The 25,092-nt window shown below is 46.5% G+C and overlaps 1 protein-coding gene across 2 annotated transcripts in view; it reads left to right on the top strand.

Moving 5' to 3' along the window:
- Positions 1 to 471: 471 nt before the first annotated feature.
- Positions 472 to 25,092, top strand: part of LOC119393270 (acetylcholinesterase-1) — a 70,379-nt gene continuing 45,758 nt past the window's right edge. Inside the window, exon 1 of one of the 2 annotated variants that reach the window (XM_037660203.2) lies at positions 472 to 2,121. In XM_037660203.2, the coding sequence (XP_037516131.1) occupies positions 548 to 2,121 (1,574 nt within the window). In that variant the 5' untranslated portion in view covers positions 472 to 547. Of the gene's footprint in view, positions 2,122 to 16,503; positions 18,197 to 25,092 lie in introns of those variants that run through there. The other variant, XM_049416177.1, reaches the window with a different exon arrangement.

Raw genomic sequence — 25,092 nt, forward strand, 5'->3', positions numbered from 1 at the left:
TAGTACCACGCGTGACACAAGTACAAGCAAGCTATTAGGGGCGATAAGGGTAAGGTTAATGCGCGAGCCGATTTTCGGGGGCTCAGAGCGAGGGCCTGTAATCAACATGGTATACATGTAAAGCCGTACTTTGGATCGACCTGTTCGATTCGGTCGGGTTGCTCCGTACCACCGCTGAAAAGGGGAAGGAAGAAAGAGAAATCCCGGAGAGAGAGTCATCGCTGTCGAATAAGGAAACAAATAGCAAATAAATAAGCGCCCCGTGCCAAGTCAGTTCACACCGCCGGGAACCATCCCCTCCTCCGTCGCCGTACTCGCCCCGTCTCGGCTGGCGCGTCGAGTGGGAAAGGGCGCGGTTGCCTCTTGACTGTCAAGGTCGGACCGGCGGACTCTCCAATTGGACGCTAGCGGGCCACATGGCGTTCGGGCTCTTCTCTATAAGAAGGGACCCCGTGCCGTAAATGGCCGCACTTGTGGTTTGGGACCTCAGAAAGCTTTGTGTGTGTTCGGAGCATCTCGCGACGGAAAAGCTCAGTCTATCCGGAACATGACGTGCATCGCCTACGTCGCGTCGCTCTTGCTCACCGCCTTGGCCCTGTCACAGCACGCTCTGGGGTTCAACCCTGTCGTGAAGACTTCGACAGGTAGCGTGATGGGACGTCGTGTTTTGCACAGGGGCAAGGAAGTGGACGTGTTCTACGGCATCCCCTATGCTAAGCCGCCTCTGGGCGACTACCGCTTCAGGGAGCCCTTTCCTGTCGAGCCTTGGTCGGGGATCTACAATGCCACCTTTAAGCGGCCTTCGTGCGTGCAGGTAAAACCGAAGGAAGACAATTCATCCTATTCGCCGCTTCTGAAGATGGCCAACATGCAGCCCGTCAGCGAAGACTGCTTGACACTGAATGTCTGGCGACCGGCATCGTGCGAGGACAGTGACTGCCGCGACCTTCCGGTCTTCGTCTACATCTACGGGGGCGGCTTCGCTGTGGGCGACGCTTCGCTCTTCATCTACGACGGCATCCACTTCGTTGCCTCAACGGGCGTCATCTACGTGACAATGAACTACAGGGTGAGCATTTTCGGCTTCCTCGACGCCGGTAACAAGGAGATGCCTGGCAACATGGGGCTGCTCGACCAGGTCATGTCGCTTCGCTGGGTTAAGGACAACATTCGCCATTTCGGCGGGGACCCAGAAATGGTCACTCTCGGAGGCCAGAGTGCCGGTGCCATTTCGGTGGGCTACCACGCCATATCTCCGATGAGCAAAGGTCTCTTCCGGCGTGTCATTATGGAGAGCGGAAGTCCGCTGTCGACCGTTGGCCTGCACCATGCGTCCGGACCGGCCCAAATGATAGCTGTAGCCAACGTAGCTGGCTGCTACGACCTGTCGAGACCGGCCGAACAGCAGATAGACGATATGATCAGGTGCTTGCGAAAGAAGGACGCTGAGGAGTTGCTCCAAGCGGCGCAGGAAGGTTTGGGCATGAAGATTTACCTGTACTTTCCCAGAGTGCACAGCCAGTTCATGCCTTTGGACCCATCGGACCCCGATACGTACTCAATAAACGCCAAGGAGGTATTCTTCGGACTTACCAAGAACGAGGGTCTGCTCTTCGCGTACGTCATTCACAAGAAGTTCGGCAGCCAGACCGACTTTATCCAGAGCAACTTCCCGACCGTTATGCGAACTGTACTGAGGAGCTTCTTCCATCACATGCCCACCCGCGATGCTCACAATCTTGCCCTCGCCTACATGGAAGGCAAAGATGAACTCTCGGAGGATGAGCTCAAGGCTATCGCCAGCGCCGTGTTCGGCGACATCATCTTCACTTGTCCTAGTCAACTATTCGCCGACGTCCTGACAAGGAAGAAGGTTCCTGTCTACCACTACGCATTCATGCACAAGCCGAAGGCCAGCTTTCTCGGCAACTTCTCGGACGAGGTAACCCACGCCGAAGAGCTTCCCTTTACGAGGGGTGTGATCGAAGCGCAGAGGAAAGAGTTCGAGAAAATCACTGCCGGCATGAGTGACCCCGTTATCAGGGACTTCGTGACGACTCCCGAAGAGGTGCAGTTCAGCGAGGAGCTTATGCAGACATGGGCTGCTTTCATCAAAAATGGGTAAGTTTAATTTTCCTTGCGCTTAAGAAGCATGTTCGCTGATTCCGTGCAACTACCCTTCGGCTATCTTATTAGGTATGCGTCACACGTAGACCGTTTGCGGTTGCGCATCGTGAAAAAAAAAGTATCACCTATTGAAGGGATACGCTTACTATATATATATATATATATATATATATATATATATATATATATATATATATATATATATATATATATATATATATATATATATATATATATATATATATATATCGCAATGTTATTTATCATGGCGAAATCAAGAGTTATGCTACCACGCATTCGTTATTGTTATTGCTAATGTTTTTGGACGTAGAGACAATGGTTGGATACATCGAAAGACTTTAATGCCAATGATCAGAGAAGTAACAAAGTAAATAAGGCTTTAACAGTCTTATAGCAAGTGAAATTAGGCGTACAGAAGAAATGGGACGTAGCTTACTGAGGGAGAAATATAAATAAAAATTTAGTGGAAGTCCGTAATAATAATAAAAAAAATACTACTGCAGACCGTGTTACAATCGGGGGAGCTTTTGTAACCTCTTTTTTTTGTCCTTTTATACATATAATGTGGGTTTTTATTTTCCTGGTCACTTACGAACAGGGTAATGTGTGCCATTTTCACTTTACCCATCGTATGACGACGTCAACATGAGGGTCCTGCACGAGGCAGCGATGCCGATTCCGAGTACTTCGGTAATATGCAACCTTCAAGTTGCTTTAGAAGGCCATTCGATTCCTGATACAGGCGCTGGAAAAGTACTGTGGAGCACTCAAGGAACGATTGTATACTACGTACAGATCGCGTATATATATATATATATATGTCACGTGCCAATTCGCGAAGTTCATATGAAGCGCATCAATTTGTGTTTTTTAAAACATTGAAGCCACGGCGAGTTACTTCATGTGACCAAAGTTTGTTCCTCGTTGCGCACGTAAGGGACCGAAGGACACTACGTAATGTTGTTCACGAACCTTCGGAAAGCGCGAACACATCGAACAGGATATATAACGGGTCGTGCATCAATTACACTTCGATATGCGAGCCGATATTTCACCACTCTCCGAGGCCACTCTTTTTTTGCCGCGGGAGAAAAAGCCGGCCACGCGCGTGCGTCACTGAGTCTGCTGTGTGGACGTGATTGCCGTCGGCGGAGTCTTCTCTGCTGGGTGTTTCCACGAGAGAGAAACGGAATTGTTCTTGCGGTCATCCGATTCCACAGAACCCACGTGGTTGCGAACGTCTTGGTCCTTCCGAAGCCGCCACCCACGAATGCTTATGCGCGATGTTATATTCAGGCTGTCTAGTCGAGACTGCCTGCAACTTGGGAGATGGCTCCGTCGCATCTAGTCCATGCACCGTGTGATCGTCTTGACCGGAGGCAATGGCCTCCGTCGCGCCAAGCTAGTCGCCAAGGAAGGAGAGAGCATCACGCATCGCTCTTCTCTCGCGTGCGTTTGTTAAAACGGCGTACGAACGTTCCGTCTCGACTAAAGAGCCTGAGGGCAGCGACTGGTGACCTCGCACGAGTTGTCTTGCGCGTATGCAAGCGTAATTTATAAGCGCTGACGGTCTCTTGGCGCTGCGATCGCCCGGCGTACGCTTGCGCGCGCACGTGCGCGCCATACCCATGCCCACATAACGTGATTGGCTGCCCTCGTTTTGATGACTTCATTCACGTCTACGACAGAGCTATGTCGTAACTCGGCGATCTGAGTTTGTCTTGTAGGCCCGCCACGTTTCCTTACGCGCACTTCTTCCTGTTAGAAGCTGCAAGTCCGCGTCGTGTCGGTCTTTCATAACTTGAAGGACGCACTTGAATTTCGGGCGTTCCGCAGGTCTGCGCGCTTTCAGCAACGGCGTCATGCGCAGAGACCCATTGAAAACTGCGCTGTCTCCCATTGATGTGTATTGACTCTCGCTTCCCGGCGGCGCGCCGTTATGGTCTAGGGCGCGCAAGCCTTTTGTTGGGATGCATTGGCCATGTGGGCACTCGCAAGTAGCCATGTATAACCGCAGTAAACGTAATAAATAGTGACGCACAGCTAGTGCGCAGCGTACTCGATAGTTATCATGTATATACCACGAATTTCTTTATGAAATTACAACGCGCTGTTTGCAAAATCAACACAAATTATCATCCTTCGACGACTGGTAATTCTGAGCAAATAGTCTGGTTAAAATTTGTGATTTACAATGTATTTTTCATGTTGCGCGTCGTTGCACTTCTATCCTCAACGCTGCTTAATTGTTTGTATACGTGATCTGATATCTTTACGAATTGTGTTATTCTTCTCGCCGAAGAGTACCATGCATTCATTAGGCAGCGGTAATCCAAAAGCAGGTGCCACTGTCAGAGTGCACCGACACTCGTAGCGCCACCAACACAGCTCTCGCGTAGTACATTCTGAAACATACGTTATCACATGCACACAACTGTGGCAGTAGATCAGTGACGCTTTTTCCAATAAGGTATCGCATTCGACTTATTGTCCATGATAGATAAAAAGTTGTCCGACGTCACAACAGCAGATGTCATGATAACATGCAGTTATTAGCACCGTGGCACCTGACATGTACAAAGAACAGGTGTATGGAAAGCCCACAACACCGAAAGGGTGCTTTAGGCATTCTTACGGAAATGAAAAGCTTGCTTTGGTAAGGGAAACACACCAACATTTTTGCAAATATCTGCTTCGCAAAAGCGTTCGTTTTTTAAATGTTAGAAATCTCATTAAGGGTTTAAAATTATTTACAGTGTGGGTCACAACTTCACTGTACTGCATATCACTATCCGGAGTCACCCGCCGTGGTGGTCTGGTGCTTATGGTGCTGGACTCCTGGCCCGAAGGTCGCGGGATCGAATCCCGGCCGCGGCGGTGGCATACTGATGGACGCGAAATGCTAGAGGTCTGTGTACTTAAATTTGGGTGCACGTAAAAGAACATCAGATATAAATTCCTGAGGCCTCCGCTAAGCGTCCCTCATAATCATATCATGGTTTTGGGACGTAAAACCCCCAAAATTATTATTATACTGCGCGGAGTTCACTACCCTGCGCACTGCGACCGTATGTTAATAACCACAATATTTCTAGGCAGACGCACGCGCATGTGCCGTCCAAATTGTCGTTGACTGAGCAGGAAATGCACGCGGCCATTTCTCGCTGACTCGGCTTGCTTAACGAGCTTTTAAATAGTTGGTACTTATGGTGCAGCCACCCGCGACAGGAAAATGACGGTTTTAAGAGGGCGTGATTAAATGATAATGATGCCGCTGATTCTGTAAGATTTTGTATCGTCCTTTTAGTCATTACAAAATATCGTGCTAGAAAGACTACCGGAGCGGGTCCCAGCTGAATCTACTTCTCAAGAAAAAACGCAAAGCGATTCCCGCAGGCCTTGAAGCGTAGAAAAATCGCATAGACCTCGCGAATGAATGCCATGTTAAGCAGTAAGCGCTTTTTATGCGCGACGACGCAAGAATCACTTTGGAATGATGCTTGAGGAGGAAACTACTGCACGTAAATATTATGTTTTTACGCTTTCGTTCGCAAAGCGAACAAAACGCAAAAGAAAAAAAAATACACCAGAAAAGAGTTTCATTTCGTGCTTTGTTTACAGACCACAGAACTATCAATACCTTGCACCATCGTATGCTTGGGAAAGCGCGCGCGTGGGAGAGAGAGAGAGAGAGAGAGAGAGAAGAACCGTAATTGGGTGTACTCATTTGGATTGGTACATGCGCGTTTTCAGCAATGCTTAAAAAAAAAGTGATTTAAAGGTAGCATCCCCACTAGTACTTCGTGTCGTGATACATAGCACAATGATACAACCTAAAACCTCTGTTGAACGGAATAACATGCCGTCATCATTACATTGAGCGTACGCGATCCAGTGATTTTTAAGAGTGCTTTTGCTAGCGTGATCTAGTGCTGTAAGGTTCTTACATTTTGCTGTTTGTGTCCTGAACCAGCACGTGTTATTTTACTTCGTTTAGTTTTACCCATTCCCGCTGCATTCACTAAATTGACCTTTGAAATCCATATTGCCGGTGTTTATATCAGTGCCATCTTTTGGTTTTCGTTGTTATTTGCACATTGCCACTGTACTCACTACATTGATTTTTATGCATTTTTTTTTGCCTTACTACTTTGCTGTTTATTTCAGAAAAATAGTGTCCTTACCCCTCCCCTCCGTAATGTACTGTATCTACCTTGAAAGTATTAAAAATAAATAAATAAATAAATAAATAAATAAATAAATAAATAAATAAATAAATAAATAAATAAATCAATAAATAAATAAATAAATAAATAAAGTACTCGAACCAAGAGCCAATTACTGCTGAGAGAATAGTTCGTAATGCATGGTGGTAAATATATAATTTTTTAACTCTCGCAGACACGATGTCCTAGAATTCCGCCACTGTTTCTGACTTCATACAGATGACGAGGTTCGCACATTTCACAGCTAAAATACCCAGCTGAGCAACCGGTACGTAATAACTAAAGTAATGCGCTACAGAGAAAATCTGAATGAATCGCTAATGCGCACTCTTGTTTTGGAACGAACGAAAAGAAAGAACGAGAAAAGTAACGAAAGATGGAACGTAAGAGCGAACTACAGATAACATTCCTCGGAAAACACCTGGGAAACATGGACTGTATGATGGAAAGGGACGACCATATCGCTACGCAAGGACAGCCTCGCTGGCCGCGGCGCCAGTCGCGACAAGATCAGTTCGCCTTCAGCGCCTAGGTCACGGCCTTCGACTTTAGATCTATTCCTGCAAGTTGGGTTCGCGGAGCGCCACCTTCAGTTGTCGAACGCAAGTTACCGAGACTTCAGAAGGATTCAAACTGGCGTTGTGCAGTTTTTTTATTAGGCCGTAAGTTGCGTTACCGGAACAACCGGAAAACTCCGGTTGACTCATTGCAACATCCTTGTTACGAGAGGCCCCCATAGGGGGTTTACATCGAAGAGAACATATAGAGACTCCCGACGCGGGCCGAGAGGCGAGCTGGCGAGTTGTGCTCAGAGTACGGTCACTCACGTGAAGTTTCATCGTATTCGAACAAATGTAATCAAGAAGAAGAAATGGATATGGGCCGGGCACGTAACACGTCGGCAGGATAACCGGTGGTCATTAAGGGTAACTGACTGGATTCCAAGAGATGGCAAACGCGTGAGGGGGAGACAGAAAATTAGGTGGGTAGATGAGATTAAGAAGTTTGTAGGTATAACGTGGCAACAGAAAGCACAGGACCGGGTTGATTGGCGGAACATGGGAAAGGCCTTTGCCCTGCAGTGGGCGTAGCAGACTGATGATGATGATGATGATGATGACTGTTTTACTGCGGAAGCAGTTTGTGAGCAAAGAAATGGGTTTTGCACCGGCCCATACGCGTAGCATTCGCGCTTACTCAAATTATTCTAACGTTATAATTGTCCTCATTGTTTCTTGCGCCTTCCCCTTTCATAATAACCCACTCAATCTTGTATTAGGCCAGCATCCTCTCCATCAGAGCCTGTGTGTATCTCATTTGTACTTTAATGTGTATTCGTTAAAGGGACACTGAAGGCAAATTACAATTTATGTCAGAGTGAAAGCTCAATATATGAAAACGTCTAAAACAGCAATATTATCAACAGCAGTGCCCTACTTATTGAGAAGTTAGCTAAACGTATCACACGATGAGCGCCATGAGCGGCACATTTTGGAAATGATCCCGATGACGTGAGAGAGTCCGACTACAATTAATCACTCGTAATCAAACTAGCTGCATTAAAAAAAAAAGAACCTCCCGTGGATCAAGAAACGTAATAAAATGCTGCTTGTTTGTTTCTGTTTGATTCATGAAAAAAAGAACCTCTTTGACGTTGCCATGGGGAACGGCGCGCGTGGTTCAAAGGTTCCGTTTTCGCCGAACTGCGCTTCGCTCACGCGGTCGTGTCTCAGTGGTAGTTTCGGTATCGCGTACTGCCGCGTGCGTTTTGCGCGCTCGTGAAAGTCGCTCTGAAAGAAAGTTCGACAAAATGCCGCATGCATGTGATGTTGCCGGATGCCCGAATGGTGCACGCCGCCAGTGCACGCCACCGCGCAGTAAAGGCGGGCAACGTTGGGCACGGCAACATGTGACGTGAGAAAGACGGCTTTCAGGCGGGTGATTTGAAGTGCGCTAACGCGATGCGGACCACTAAAACGTGATTTTATTTCAAAATAAGCACTTCCTTGGCACAAAAGTAGCACTACAAGGTTTCTGGACCGCTATTTCAACAATCAACGTCGGCTTAATATTTGCCTTTAGTGTCCCTTTAAGGTTGTCCTCAAATCAGCATCAGCATAATTCCGCTTATAACTTGGAGTGAAACCAGGGGCGTAGCCAGAAATTTTTTTCGGGGGGGGTTCAACCATACTTTATGTATGTTCGTGCGTGCGTTTGTATGTGCGCGTGTATATATACGCAAGAAAAACTGAAAAATTTCGGGAGGGGGGGTTGAACCCCCCCAACCCCCCCCCCCCTGGCTACGCCCCTGAGTGAAACACATTCAGCATAAGCGCCCTAGGTGGCAGCTTAGCGACCAAGGTGTCGCACTGCTATGCTCGAGGACGCGGGTTCGATTCCCGGCCACGGCGCACGGCGACCGCATTTCTATGGGAGCAAAATGCGAAGTGACTTAGGTGTACGTTAAAGAGCCCTTGCTGGTAAAAATTAATACACACTCCCCCCTGCGGCGTGCTTCGTAACCATATCGTTATTTTGTTACGTAAAACGCCAAAATTATGATCATTATTAAACGCCCAAGCCCGGCTAGTTGCGTCAGTTGTACTTTTTCTGAGACCGCAGTGTTCACAGAACACTTTTTTTTTCGGGTATTTTCATTATCCGTGGCACATGCAGTCGTTTTTTTCGTTGCAATAGGTTGTTTTTCCACACCGTTCGTCACGTCTTGAGGCTTCACCCTCTCAAGAAGAACCGGCTCCGCTTCCTGCCTTTCCGTCTTTTTGTTCTTGTCATTTCTTTTTCTTCGCGACGGGCTCCCATCCATAAAAAAAGGAGAACGCGCTGGGCGTGTTTACCGAGAAGCGCGAATGTTGACACCAGTGCCAGCTAGGACCATCGCAGTGAACAAGTTTCACTTGCCCGAGACGTGTTTACGAAAACAGGGTCATCGGGAGCGCATGGGGGAACAGGGCGTACACCGCACTTGCGCATCTGCATACGCATATTCCACAGCGTTTCAGTTTAGGTTCAGTAAAACTTAGCGCGTCAACCCGAGGCCTGCCTGTCAAAGGGCTCACAGATATACAGTAAAACCTCGGTGATACGATCACGGCTCGTACGAATTTCGGGGTGATACGAATTTTTCTGTGGTCCCGGCCAAGGCCCATTAGCCTGCACTCTATTGGAGTACGGTTGTTGTGAACCGATTTGCGCCCCGCGACGTTTGATACGAACGTACGCTAGCGCACAGGTACGAACAGGTGCTGCCCGCGCTGTCGCGGAAGACCCGGCAGTCACGCGCGGGCGCGGGCATGCGCGCTTCGCGACCATCCACGGTGCGTCGTTGCCTTCGAGATAGTGCGGGCGAATCTTGGAGGCCTTTAAGCGCCTTCGCGTGTAGATTACAGATGAAGTTGACGTTGGGGTTTTTTTTTCCCGACGCGTTGACGCATGCTGCTGTGCTTGAGGCAGCAGCGTCTTTGTATTGTGTTAACACGTGCCTGCCATGTAGATGCAAGCCATGTCCCCGCAATCAGACGTTCTATGAAACAAGACTGAAACTTGGGCTGCGGGTCCGCAGTGAAGTCCCATTAAAGGTGGACGAAGACCCCAGGAGACGAAGCGGATGGTCTTGGCGAATGAGCTTGGCCTCTATCTATCGTGTGCAGAGCGCTTCTTAAGTCACTTTCGCCGCAGTACTCTCGCGTCATGCAGAAAAGAGTAGTAGGATTAGGAAGGGACTACTAGCGGTCAGGGGGCACAACACATCTGGTTCATTAATTACACACGCGCGCATGCACCGTACATTTACGAGTACAAGTATGATCGTTGACGTTTAAAAACTTTACTGGCAATCATTCAGGGCTGTTCATGACGTCGCTGCGGCCCTGAGAAACACTGAATCAAAACGTATGCCAACTTTCTTTTGTCGCATACTAATTTTCCATGTTTTTTGGTAATACGAATTTCGGATGATACGAATATTTTTGGTAACCCCGCGAGATTCGTATCACCGAGGTTTTACTGTAGCTGGCGATGTGGAAGAGTGCGCACCGCCGCGGTGGTCTCGTGGTTATGGTGCTCGACTGCTTACGCTAAGGTCGCGGGATCGAATCACGGCCGCGGCCGAAGTGAGCAAGAAGACTTAAATTCGTGACGTCACACTGAAGTTCAACTGCTCAAATTTCGCCTCGAAATTCAAACATCAAACTTTGAGCTTTATTTCTCCTTCGAATAATCAATCTTTGATAGCGAAATTAGTGACAACAGATTTCTGAAATAACAACTTATCTGTATAAAGTGATTTGTTGTTTCACAATAGTGTCCCACAACCTTAGGGCATTACGTAAGGGATGGGCGCACCTATGTTCATTACACATTAGTCAGAAATAGTATAATGCATATTTTGGATGCCGAAATTAAGGTCGTGTTCGCGAAGCTTTTCTTCCGTACGTGCTCTTCACCATTGACCAGGTGCCTTCGCAAATGATATGTCTAGCATCAGGATTGGCTGGTATTCTTTCTTACGACCAGTTGCTGACATCAGAGTTTTTTGTGGATACTGACCGTGGGCCCGTACTCGCAAATAGCTCTTACGCTGCAATTGGTATTAAGAGGACGTTCAAGCCACAATAACGAGATGGGCATGTCACTGCAAAAAGTGGCCGGCCAGTGACAATGAACACTAAGGAACAAAGAGGATGCTAAAATCAGCCCCTTGTTCTTTCATGTGGCCATGCCATTCGGCATGGCTATCTACCGCGCACTTTAGTGTCGCGCGAATGTCGCGCGAACGCCGCTTACTTTTATTTGTTTAGTTTTTAGTTTAGTCTTACTTGTTATTTGTTTATTTGCTGGTTAACATTGTTTCTCCGGTTTTTCGATCGGGTATTCACTGTGCATAAACCTTCTTAAAAATGTTCTGATGCCTCTGACAAAGGTGCGAAGTTGTAGACGAAGTTATGCAGAGCACGTATACGTGTGTATGTATGCATGTAGTAAGTGCTGAGTAACACACCAGAAAGCTTTAGCAACTTGAGTGTGTACACATACACATACATACATACATACATACATACATACATACATACATACATACATACATACATACATACATACGTACGTACGTACGTACGTACGTACGTACGTACATACGTACATACATACATACATACATACATACATACATACATACATACATACATACATACATACATACATACATACATACATACATACATACATACATACATACATACATACATACATACATACATACATACATACATACATACAAACTCCTCCCTCTTAGCTTCCTGAATGATTGAAAATTGTCGCTCTTTCTGCAGACGATGTCAATGGTGGATTCGAAGGTGGCGGACATTGTTTTAAGGGAGACGAGGGCAGCGAGGTCGGCGCATGAGAGAAAAATGACCCAAGTTGAAGCACTTTGCATATTTATATTACAGCAAGGATCTGTGAACTGTTCGTCCCTGGCGCGGAATGAGAAATTGCATTGGTTACTAGCGACCTCAAAGCGCCTCGCGAAAAGCCAAATACAAGTTAAAGAGAAAGCCTGAGTTTTCACAACAGAGGGATAACATGCGGAAGGCTACAATCTTATCAGATGCTTGGAGGTAGTGCTCTTTTTCTGCAGTATGAATGTTGAACGTGTGCTTAGCGAACAAAATAAATCACAGTAACTCATCAGTTTTGCTCGTAAAAGCTTCGCTGTCCATATATAAACGTTGCACGTTCACTATACAACCGTGATTGAGATATAGGTGCACCGACCGGAAACGCTATTGCTTTATTTGGTTTTGCAGCGTAGGTGGTTCGCAGACCAGCCGTTGGTGTATGTAAACAGCGCACGCGAGCCTGCCAATCCTTGATCGGTGGAATCAACCTTGCTGATGCCGCGGATCTTGTGTAGGGCTCTCGAAGGAGTACACTCCAAAGGGACATGCACACAAACACACACAAAGGCTGCCGCTTAAGGCAACGCTTTATGACTCCCGGCGTCGAAAGCCTGAGAAGCCGGCAGTCGATCTTAATCTGGACCTATAGGCAAGGCTGCGTGCAAGCCGGTTTAATTGTGCGCCAGCACGCCGCAACACTTCGCGTTACCGTTGCCGCGGTACGTGCGGGGACTTTCGCTTAGTTTTCTGTTTCTCGGCGTCTTCAAGTACAAGCGTGTCCGCTAGCTAGCGACTTCTGGAGGTGTTGGGTACAGCTTTCTTTTTTTTTTTTTGTCAAAGGGCGCACGACAGGTACTGTACAAATATGCGCACGCCTTACACGCGCAACGTAGCACAGAGCCATCTTGCCTCGTGTAATTGAATAGCAGCGCAGCCTTTCGGCACTTTCGTCGCGATCGCAGTGAAGTAAATTGCAGTGTCTTTACTGCCAGATCCCTCCTACGCGTGTTGCAGACTTCCTTTTTTTTTTCATGTCGCGTGTAATCGAGGCCCGATAGAGCAGAGTTAGATAACAGGTTGTAGATGCTAATAACTGGCGCGCTTATCGTGAACTTGCAGCGCAACACGCGATGGCACTTAACATTAGATAGATTGTGCTTAAGGTTGCACTCGTTTCCTACCGAGATGCTTAAAAAAATGTGACTGTATCGCTGAAACGAAGCTTACTAGAAGCCAAATATGGCAACTATAGTCAGGGAATTAGATAAACGTGTACATATATAGTAGTAGATGACCAATCAATGGTGGAAAGCATTGTAAGCGTTGTTATCCGAGCAACTCAAGGACAAGGTACTTTCCCTGAAGCAATGTGTTTGTTTTTCGTGAGTTCTTCTCTATTACATTTATATTGTTTTCCTTGTGTGTGAGGAGGTTAGAACTTATTACCGCTAGCCTTTCTGCGTTGTTCCTTGGTTAACCCTGCTTACTTATCTCGTTCGCTCTTTCTTATCTCGAACTCATAGTACAGTAAACTCTCACTTGTACGAACGTCGGTTTAACGAATATTTCAGAATAACGAACTTTTAGAAAATCCCCGGCGATTTTCTTATGCATTCTATGCAAGAATCTTTCAGTTAAACGAATTTCAGAATAGTGAATTTTTCAGTTGAATGAACTTGATCCGTGGACCCAGGCTCATTTTTTAAATCAATTCAACGAAGTTTTGTGCACTGCAGCACTGGCATAGCCGATGCGAGCCGCCACTAAATCGCCCATCCATCGGCGGCGGCGCGACACAGCTGGACGCTGACAGTGGTGCTGCATTTGAGGACTATGTGCAGTGTGACAGTGATCATGTCACTTGTTCAGAACTATCTGATTTGGAAATTGTTTCGAGTGTTCGTCCGGAACCAGAAGAAGAAGAGTGCGACGAGGAAGTCGTAACGGCTGAGGCAGGTTCAAATCCTGTAACTCTAGCCGAGGCGGTACAGTATGTTAGAAAGTTGCGAGACTTCGTGTCTCAGCAACAAGCTGTGCCAGAGGCAGTGCACAGAAACGTAGACTCTCTGGAAAGCTTTGTCTCTTCTTGCGCTTTAAGAGCACCAGTCCAAATGAAAATTACAGATTTCTTTTCAAAATAAATTGCATTTCACACTTTTGACTCTAATGTCTGCTGTGCCCAATGCTGTTCCATATTCTAGTGAATATTCAGTTTAGTGAACTTTCAGTTAAGTGAACTATTTCCTTGGGTCCCTTGAAGTTCACTCAATTGAGAGTTCACTGTATACTGGCCGCCGTAAACTGTCTACATTTTTCCTGCGCGTCGCCTACAGGCCAAGCATGTGTGAAGTATGTATATGTTACTACGTTTTCTGTAAACTTGCTGCATGCTCGTTTTCTTTGTTATGCACAACCTAATGAAACCAACAGACAATGTAATATATAGTAAGTCAGGTTGCAGAGAAGCTATAGCGGGGCCATAATGACAGCAGACCATTTCCACCATTTTGTTCTTTGTTCTTGCTTTGTGCAATGCTGCCTTCGTTAATCGGAGATGTCTCTCTTAGTGTGAAAATTCGCTTTTTAACAAATAATGTTTTCTTCCCACGCACTTGCCACTTCTTGCACAGACACGTGTATACCTCGTGATTTTATACAGTCCTCACCTTCAGTGGATTCAGCAATGACCCGAGAAGGGCGTCAAGGTGGCGCAGAATCCTTGGGCGCTGTCAAGTGTAGCCGTTTGACGTGTCTAATTGAGCGTGCGCTGCGACCGTCGACAGTGCTACCTCACATGGCGACGACGTTATGAGTGTGTAAATGAACCGCTAATGATCGCTAGAACGACACCACGCGGCCGCCTGATCGAAGGATCTGATGTGTTGCCCGCCTATTCTACTCGTGTGGCGCATTCTCACTCGCCTTCTTCCTTGGTCCTTCGGCATCAGAGGACAGCAATTTCAACCATGGACAGTCTTGGAATCGAAAATGCGAAAGAACGCGTCACTGAGCGAGGAAGTGTGCGTACACCTAAGAACGGCGATGCCGGTTTCGAGTGGTTTTCCATGAGCTGCATGCAAATTCTCCTCGAACATGCTGCTATCTCGAGTGTACCAGACACCAGGGGCGTAGCCAGACATTTTTTGAGGCAGGGTTCGTGCATGCGTTTGTATGTGTCTGTGAATACTGTATATACACATGCTAAATTGAAAATTTTCGAGGAGGGGGGCATGTACCCCCTCCCCTCCCCCTGGTTACGCCAGTGCCAGACACACTAAGGTGGTGCAGTCATTGTGTCCGGTGCGTTAGTGCGTTCATGGTTTAAGATCGATTAGTCGCTTAGCGGTTGTGTTCGCTGTCATATTGTTCTCGATTACGTTGCGTGGTTCCAATCTCTCAATTACTGCTTTAATTCTTGCCGACTAGTTATATATTTTTGGAGTGAATGAACAAGCTGCCTAGGCACCCCTTTGCAGTAGGAAACTATAAGAGCTCTGTGACCTTCCAAAATCGTAAGATGATCAACAATATACATTTGTAGAAGACTTGGAGAGCAAAAGAAAAGTCGCTGGATGAAGTGCGTGTGGTGTGTGTGTTCTTTTCTTCTTCTATAGCTCTTCATTCGCTCTCTAAGATATGCAGTACTAACTAGCCCACCTATCCATCCTGTTTGGATAAACTATAGTATGGAGGTGCCAGAATGGGCTATGAGCAAATGCAACCGACATTTAAACTGTGCAAGTCTCATTCGCAAGCGATGCACAAATGTTTAGAACAGGTATCACGTTTACGAACTTCACGCCCAGTGAAGAGTTGACTGGTTGCTCATTGTGACGTGCATGATACTTTCCTGAAAAACTGGTTTCATTTACGTGTGAATGCTTCATAAATATGTTCACTGTTCACACACAAAAATCATTACAACACCTTAATAAATCTCGAGAATGTTATATTAGTACGCTAATATGTATATCATGTGTGTAACGGAACCATCCTTCGAGAAATATTGAAAAATGAGCAAAATAGAAAAATACCACATACAAGCAAGCGGCAAACAAAGAAATGGTAAAGTCACGTGTCGCTTATTAGCGATTCCATTGCAGACCCGCTAACGTTCTTTCAAGGGATTGGGGGAATGCCCTGTGGCAGCGTTGGACTGTTTATTGTGATGCGTATTCGGAAATCCTGCTTCTTATTAAACACGTCGTAGCACTTACATGGGTCGTTAGCTCGTTACTAAACACACCGTATATATTTACATATACGTCGTTAGCAGAATTAGCACGTCGCTAAGCGGGCACCTCGCAGCAATACCTGTAGAGACCTTGCTGTTGAAGCAAAAAAAAAAAAACAAGCTTTTTTCTTTCTCTCAGGGGTAATGAATTGTAGTCAAGCGTGACGTATGCCTGGTGCTGCAATGAACGCGAGAGATGTGAATGGCCAAGGTCCCGTTTTTTGCCTTCCGCAGAGGCACGAACGAGGGGGAAGCCTTGAGAAAGGCGAAGCCCAGACGGCGTACGTACGATAGACGCCAGATAACGGTCTCGTTCCGCGATAGAAATCGAAAGCACCTGTGAGCGACCTCCTCGCCTCTTCCTGTCGTACTCCGGGCGCTGCGACGTCGCGTCCTAGCCGCTTGAGGTCGGCTACCACCACTGCCCTTCTCGTTTCCCTTGCTCCGTTCTCATCCGTCCTGTAAAAAGCCGACGCCGATTCAGGGAGCCTTAAAAGATGAATATTGGTAATGAAGCCCTTTCAGTTGGGCTTGTGCTTTGTGGCTGACGTGATGCCGTACAGCGCTGTCTCCGTACTTTCGGTGGTCCTGTCGGTGGTTTTCCAGGTTCTCTTCTGGAACGCAGAACCATGCGTTTGCTCTGGCAGTGCGGACGTTGAAAATCAGCGCGTCATTGTCAAGACAAAGCAGGGACGCGTTGCTGGACAGCGTGTCACCGTCGACAGCAACACCATCTACAGGTACATCGGCGTGCCTTTCGCAGAACCACCGCTGGGAAAACTAAGATTCCGGAGGCCTCAGCCGCTGAAACCTTGGAAGGGAGTTTTGAACGCCACCAGTTACACCCCGTCGTGCATGCAGATGCCGCTGCAGGTAGACGAGAAGGTATATCTGGACTACGGCAAGAGGTCCGAGGACTGTCTCTACCTCAATATTTGGCAGGCCTCTGGTGCAAGGACGTGCTCGGGAGACCCAACCTCCACTGAGTGTCGGTTGCGCCCCGTCGTCATCTACTTTTACGGCGGCGGATTTTTGACAGGTGACGCGAGCTTTTTCATCTTCCGCGGTGATCGCTTTGCTGCCATCGCCGACGTGGTTTACATAACTGTCAACTACAGAGTCGGGATGTTCGGCTTCTTCAAGACGAATATGCCAGAGTACAAAGGAAATGCCGGTATGTTCGACCAGGTAGAAGCGATGAAATGGGTCAAGGAAAACGCTAGGGCGTTCGGCGGAGATCCGGAAGAAATAACCATCTGGGGTCAGAGTGCGGGCGCCGTATCTGTTACGTTCCACATGCTATCTCCGGTCAGCCGAGGGCTGTTCAAAAGGGCGTACATTCAAAGTGGCGCACCTGGTTCGGCGTTGGCGTTGATGAAACTCAACACCCCTGCAGTGGCGCACAGAGCTATGGGTTTGCTAGGATGCTACAAGCCTACTATCCCTTGGAAGCAACAGGAGCAAGAAAGCATGAAATGCATACAAAGCGTCGATGCGAATGTGCTTTTGGAAAAGATTGCGAGAGAGCTGCCCTTGACCAGCTTCTTGTTCCTTCCGACGATCGGCGACGAATTCCTTCCTGAAGACCCTCTGGCCGAAGGGCAGAAGATCAGGACCGGAAAGGAAATCCTGCTTAGCACCACACCAAATGAGGGGTCACTGTTCGTGAAAGGGATGCTCCTGAGAAATCCGCACCTCAGAGAGCTTATCTCCGAGGATTACAAGACGCCAGTGAAAATCCTCATGCGCCTCCTGTTAGACGTGCCGTCCTACAAGACCGAAGCGCTGGCTGACGTGTACCTGAAAGGTATGGACAAAGGTGATATGAACGAGACCGAGTGGAAGACGAACTTGGGACGTTTGTTCACCGACGCAGTGTTCGAGTGTGCCGTGGATAGCTTCGCCCTGGCGGCGTCAAAGAACGGCCACGATGTGTACCGCTTCCTTTTCGCGCACAAGCCAACATTCTCAATTTGGGAAGACTGGCTGGGTATTACGCATGGGGACGACATCATATTTACTGCCGGCACTTCTGCAGACCTCACGCGCAGCATCAAGATGTACGGCCGTTACCCTGGTGACCACAGCATCGCGCTTCCGGAGCCCACCGAAGACGAAATGGAGTTCTCGCGCGACCTGGTCCGCACCATCGGAAGCTTTGCTAGATACGGGTGAGTCGAATGCTGCTTCTTTCTCTTTTCGTTCTCAAGTTCGCCTTTGGGGTGCAAGTCTCACCGCTAAGAAACATGACGCCATCGTACAGCAGAGTTAAATGCCTCGTAAAAAAGGGTGCCTCCTGTCAGTAACGCTGCCATGGGTGGGAGTAGGGGGGCTCAAACCCTCCTCCCCGAAGTTTTTACACTTTTTGTAGACACACACACACACAAACGCGCGCGCACATACACAGACAACACACGAACATACACAAAGAAGGATAGAACACCCGCCTTCCAGAAGAACGTTCGGCTGCGTCCCTGCTGCCTATAGCTCTTATTCGCCGTTCACGTATGCATGTCATGACCAATAACAACTGTAAAATACCAAGTCGGTCACGAACATTACTGTGCTTTCATGGTACCTGTTATATGTCCTACACATTAACTTACCCTAGCCGTAATAACTACTTCGAGCTCTGATGATATGTGAGCATATGCTGCGTACATTGAAAAATCACAATAAAAGAAAGAAGACGCTATGCGTTCAGCATGTGGCTGAAAAGCGCTGATATAATGCTTACGCGCCTAAATAAAGAAATCTTCTGCGAAAGAAAAAATTAAGCAGTGGCGTACCAGCAAGCCAAAACATGCGCTGTTCAACCCAGTACTCCAAACACATATGCGCACTTGTTGTCATCGTGTCATAATAATTTACTTGAAACACTCCTTGTCAAGTAGAGCCATTCCCCGAACACCATAGGTTACGGTGATCTACAGTTTAAAGCTTTTCCTGCGTGTTATTTTGCTTAGCGATATAGGTGTGCACGTGTGCCTGGTTTGTTACCCTGATCAAGTAATGGTGTCTGTAGCAGAGGCCATACGCAAAAGATTCCGAGCAGCTGCTGCGAAAAGTCAGGAAGTTGACAAGGGCAGGAAAGAAAAACGTTGAGGTTGTCCCTTATATACACAAAGTTTCGCGTAACTTGAAGAGAGTCGCGCGAAAGGCGAACGTAAGTGTAGTGTTTTCTGCTCCCGCAAAACTAAGCAGTATTTGCCGCCTGACGGGGCCATCTGATGCAATGAACCGTGAAGATGTTGGCCACAAGAAACATACCACCAGATACATAGAGTGCGTTCATAATGTTGTGTACAAGATTCCTCTCACGTGCGGCCAGTTTTATGTTGGTCACATGGGTCGTTGTGCTAATGATAGGGAAATAGAGCATGATAATAACGTCAAACACGCACTCGACGAATGGTTAGCCATTCATTGTATATCGCGAAAGCGCCCCCCCCCCCCACATTTAACAGAGGTACCGTAGTGAACAAGCACAGTGATCGCTTAACATGCGAGATAATTGAAGGTGAGAACATTGCGCTGTTCGGTGACACCTGTGTCAGCACGCCGTCAATATCGTTACAGTCCAAGGAGCTAGAATTCTTGGGCAGAACATTTTTTTCGTAATCTGTATGTAGCACTGCTGGTGGCTGTTAATAGGAATGTACAGCTCTTTCTATATCCGTGGAATCCTGAGTGATTCGGTACTTTGTGTCTGGTCATCTTGAGCGAAGATGGTATATCTATGCGGTGCGTTGTTTTTCTATCAGCGAAGCTGTTTAAGCTATCGGTAAGTTGTGCTACGTCATCAAAAACTCCACAGGTGGGTATGCGCAACAGGAATTGGGCAAGCCCCACGGCCGAGCACAGCAGGTGCGAGCGTTAAACGAAAACTCTGCTGCTCGGCGAAGTGGAGCACGTGAGACACGTGAAAAATAGAGAGATAGAGAGAAAGAAAGAGTTAGTAACGAAGAGAAAAATAGGGAGAAATAAAGGGAATCGAGACATAAAAAGATTGAAAGACAGGGAAAGAGATAGAAAGACACAGACATAAAAAAGAGATAGAAAAAACAGAGAGCAATACAGAGAAAGAAAGAAAGAAAGAAAGAAAGAAAGAAAGAAAGAAAGAAAGAAAGAAAGAAAGAAAGAAAGAAAGAAAGAAAGAAAGAAAGAAAGAAAGAAAGAAATGAAAAGAAAGAAATAGAAAGGAACAGATACAAAAAATAGATACAAGACACAGGGAGAAAGAGAAGGAAAGAGAAAAAAAGAAATAGAGAAACAAGGAAGGCCACCCAGCTGCGCACTCTTCCTTCACGCTTGGCACGACTAGGGCGAAGCTGCCACAATTCTTTCGCGATAAAATTGTCGAGAGATAGCGCTGTGTGCATCTTCTTCTGTTGTCCTGTTGCTTTTCTGCGCTGTTCCTTCAAGTATGTGCAACCAACAAGCCCAACTATCCGCATGTTACAGAACCCCTGGTAGTCGAAATTACCGGAGCGTCTATAATCGTATTGTGGTTAGTGTCTTTCATAATCGTATCGTGGTTTCGTTACGTAAAAACCCATAAATTATATCATTATCATTTTGCTTAGCATATGGTATATAGAGGGTGCCTCTATAGCCAGAGTTTAAAAATACCCCGACGCACTCTATGACGACGTGACCAAATACATGTTGCTAACTATTGCGTGGAGTAAGTCACGCTATTTTTGTGTTCCGCCTGATTTCTCAATTAGGTAACATTAATTAACTTCTAAAGCAACGAACGTGGGCTAAAATACCACTTAGAAAGTTACAGATCGGTTTGCGAAACGTCCGATTAGACAGCTTTTAATTTTCTGTTTATTGAGCATAGTGTTAGTCTGCTGCCTGCGCATGCGCGCGAAAGACAAAAAAAATATGAAGTATATATATATATATATATATATATATATATATATATATATATATATATATATATATATATATATATATATATATATATATATATATATATATATATATACTTTTTTTTCTCGCGGCTCTAGGGGTTCATGGCCCGCCATCAGAGTTTATTCTTGTTGGCCAACCTTTATCCAGGTTTGTTCTGGAAGAAGCGGGGGCAGTGCTTTTCGTTTCCGCATCAATGACCCGGAAAATGAGCTCAGTTTGCATATTTCCGATTGCACCCAGTACGACTCTCTCATTAATAGCTATCCGCATGTTTCCTCACGCAAACCGAACGTCGCTACTCTCACGTGTCAAGATGTCAAGGCCGAAGGCTGCCTGTCTCGTTGTCCGGTCTTAGGAAAGCACCTGCTTCCCGCGTGGAAAATAGCGCCACCTTCTTCAGCCGTCAAGAACTAGTTTCCCACTACCTGCGTTACGATGCGGTGGCGCCATCTCTTAACAATAAAGCGACCCGTTTCTCTTGAAGGCCATTTCTTCCTCCTCTCCGTTCATTCATATGAAATATTCTTCTTTCTTCCCCCCCCCCCCCCCTCTGTGCGTAACGCTTTTTTTTTTTCTTGATGACTTCTGTAGCAAGTCCTTCTCTTTTCCAAACCGGTCACCTTTCCACCTTCCGTTTTCGCTTTCTTTATTGAACTTTTCAGCTTTGCTTTTTCACTCGGGTAATTTAATTCGCTCGCGCGTGTAATGCCGGAAAAGAGGCGCGGAAAAGCGACGAGTGTCTAATCATCGCTTTCCCTTCACTTTCCGTCCGAATCTGTGTCACTACGGCGAGCTGGACCCGAGGGCACTGTTGTTTCAAGGACGCGGAGGCTTCCCAGGTTGGAAGCTGCCAGCTTTCGACGCAGGGCTGAATTTCACCGACGCCGTAAGTGACGGCCCGTTTAATTAAGACAACGCAACCGGGTACCACGCACACGCTTACGTAACAAGTTTGTTGTAACGATGTACGAAAAGATGTCGTGCAATACGGCTTTTGTGCCGGACGATAAGGAACAATGGTCTCCTGCGTAGCGGCAATTATTAAACTGTCCTTTCTAACTGCTGCCGCAGCTGACTACCGTTGTACTCGGCTAGGCTCCTACGCAACGCAGCATTAAGAATCCAACGTCCCTCTAGAAATGGCAATCGTCAAAAGAAAGAGAGAGAACAAAGGCGAGTGCAAGGGGGGTTGTACATAATTAATGAAAGAGGGTTACTTGGATAAGTCCTTCACGGGTAGAATAAGTTTACACTGTTTTTATACGTTTACGGATATCCGCGAAATTCGTATTGCATGGCACTAGTAGATTCAAAACTTCATATATTTTCCATCAGCGAACTAATTTAAAGCGATGTTTGCCTTCGAAATTATTTCCTTTAACTGGAAATTATTTTCTCTAACTGCTTGGCTCCTGCTGTTCACGCAAGAACGGGAGCTGCAGTCCTCATGCTCACTTTCTGCGAAACTTTCTTTACACCAGCTCATACTTCACAAACTCATCTACAAGAGTAAGTGTAATCTAACCTTTGCAGTGCGAAGTCCAGAATTCCTCGTTGAACTTGTTGTCTCAAGGTGTCGCTACTGGCGCCCTTGCAAAGAATGACGCTATGTGAATGCTTCCAGTCCATTTTGATGCGCGATTTAGACACAGCAGTGGTGTTGCGATAAACATCGTTGCGGTCATGCGCATACGCTACATCGACTAGGGCACTGTACAGCTGTGCACCCAGTTCAAAGAGTACAGCCACACACATTCATCATTAACAACAACATGAGTGCTTGCTTCTGTCGTCCGCTGCCGCACTGTTTCTTTCTTTCTTTCTTTTTTTGCAAAACCCGACGCAGTTATTGTTTCATCATTCCGTTTTGTGCTCATTCTAGAATTTTTAGAAAAGCTGAACTTAGGTTACGGGTGATAAAGATCATCATCATTCTCGGCCTGTTCATGTCCACTGCAGGACTACGGTCCGTAGCAGGGACCGTAGCAGGACGAAGACCTCCAGTTTACCCTGTCTGTTTGAGCTGATTCCATTTTATTCCTGCGAACTTCTTAATTCCGTCACTCCATCTAACTCCCTACCATGCTCGAAGGGGTTTCTCATCCCCTGATAAACATTCTGTTGCTCTTACTGTCCACCGGTTGTCTGTTCTAGACATTACATGGGCAGCTCAGGTCCATTTCTTTCGCTTGATGTCAAATAGGATATCTGCTATCTGTTTGCACCCTGACCCATTCTGCCGCCCTCCGGTCTCGTAATGTTAACCCCATAATATTTCGTTGCACTGCACGCTGCATGATCCTAAACCTTTCCTCTAGTTCCTTTGTTATCCTCCAGATTTCAGCCCCATATGTTATAGAACGGGTAGTATGCAATGATTGTATACTTTTCGCTGTATGCACACTGCCCGCTTTAAAGTGAAAAGATAAAGGTAGCGGAGTTAATTCAATTGCCGCGTCCTATTTCTATTCCTATGTCTTTCTGTGTCTGCGCGTTATTTTTTTCTATTTCTTTTAAGCGCTGGAAATGCACCAAAGATCGGGCGGCACTGGCCGCTCAAGGCTAATCCATGATACGAGACGGAAACAAGCAAACAAGCAGACCGGCAAACAGAGGTCGTAATGTTCAGCTACTCTCGTTTAGCGTGAGCAGGAAGTCACGGGCGCCCACTCCGAGTTTTTACTGCGCCGATTCCGTATGCAGAGCTGCATCGAAAATAGCCTGGCACTCGTCAATGCCACGTACAATCGACTCTCTCAAATGGGCGCTGTCCGTCGCTGGGGCACGTCTTATAAATTGTAATAGCATGCAGCCCCGCTAACAGAGCCACGAGCAATTGTTCTTGGGCAAGCCGGCAGCTGGTTATGTATTGGCGTGCGGAAGAACGATCGGGTGTCAGAAGAATCGCTTCAAGGCAGCCTTGACGCGAGACAGCCTGCGTTCCATGACTACTTCGATTAGCGGCACGCTTGTCAGGTGGTCGCTAATGGATTGGTTTGAGTAGTTTGCCTTAGCGTCGCGTGTGCATCGCAGTACGTGACATTAAGTGAGTTGAGCCACCACAATCCTCGAGTTCTGGCATGGCAGCCTTGAATGTCTGGAAACTTTCAATCTTGCCCAATTGTTTGCAACCTCACGAAGTTTTGAGCGTGTTTGGTGCTTTTGCGTGCCAGTTTTCCCGCAGTTATGTATATATGTTCTTGACAGCGTGTCGCGTGCGATAGCTTACTTAGCTGCATTGACGCTGAAATAGTGACTACCGTGAGAACTGCTTATTAATGATCATGCGTGAGAACAAAATAAATGAACAAAAGGAAAAGAAGCGCATTTTAACCGGCCAGCAAAGTGGCCATGCAAAACAGAAACGGAGGTTGCGAACAACCTTGCAGCGTGATGATCGAAGAGTGTTCAGAGAGCGAACCATTAATCATGAGCTTGGTTTATATCCGATATGTTCATCCTCGACTCGCTCTTTGGTTTAAGGACACGTATCTCCTAGAGGGAGATTATATATATATATATATATATATATATATATATATATATATATATATATATATATATATATATATATATATATATATATATATATATATATATATATATATATATATAATCTCCTGCCAAAAATACATAAGTCAGGAAACCCTGGTCGACCCATCGTTTCCGGCATTGGTACAGTTACGGAACTGATCTCCCAATTTGTAGATACAGTAATTAACCGAATTCCGTCTTCTTTCCCATCGTACATCAAAGACACTAACCACTTCTTGTCCGACATCGTCGACCTTTCTGTACCCCCTGATTCACTCCTGGTTACCCTTGACGTAGCGTCCCTATATACGAACATTCCTCATGCAGATGGAATACGGGCAGTACTTCACTCGTACGAGTCTGTCTGTGATAAAATAATTGACAGCTCGACTTTGATGACCCTTTTAAAATTCGTCCTGGAATCTAACAACTTTGAATTTGACGGCATTCATTACCTTCAAGTTAATGGCACCTCGATGGGCACACCCATAGGCCCTAATTATGCCAATATTTTCATGGGCATACTCGAAAACGAATTTCTGGCAAGCCGTTCACTTAAACCATTGTACTACAAAAGGTACATTGACGATATATTCATGATTTGGCA

The sequence above is a fragment of the Rhipicephalus sanguineus genome, chromosome 5 (assembly GCF_013339695.2).
Source record: "Rhipicephalus sanguineus isolate Rsan-2018 chromosome 5, BIME_Rsan_1.4, whole genome shotgun sequence".
Lineage (NCBI taxonomy): Eukaryota > Metazoa > Arthropoda > Arachnida > Ixodida > Ixodidae > Rhipicephalus > Rhipicephalus sanguineus.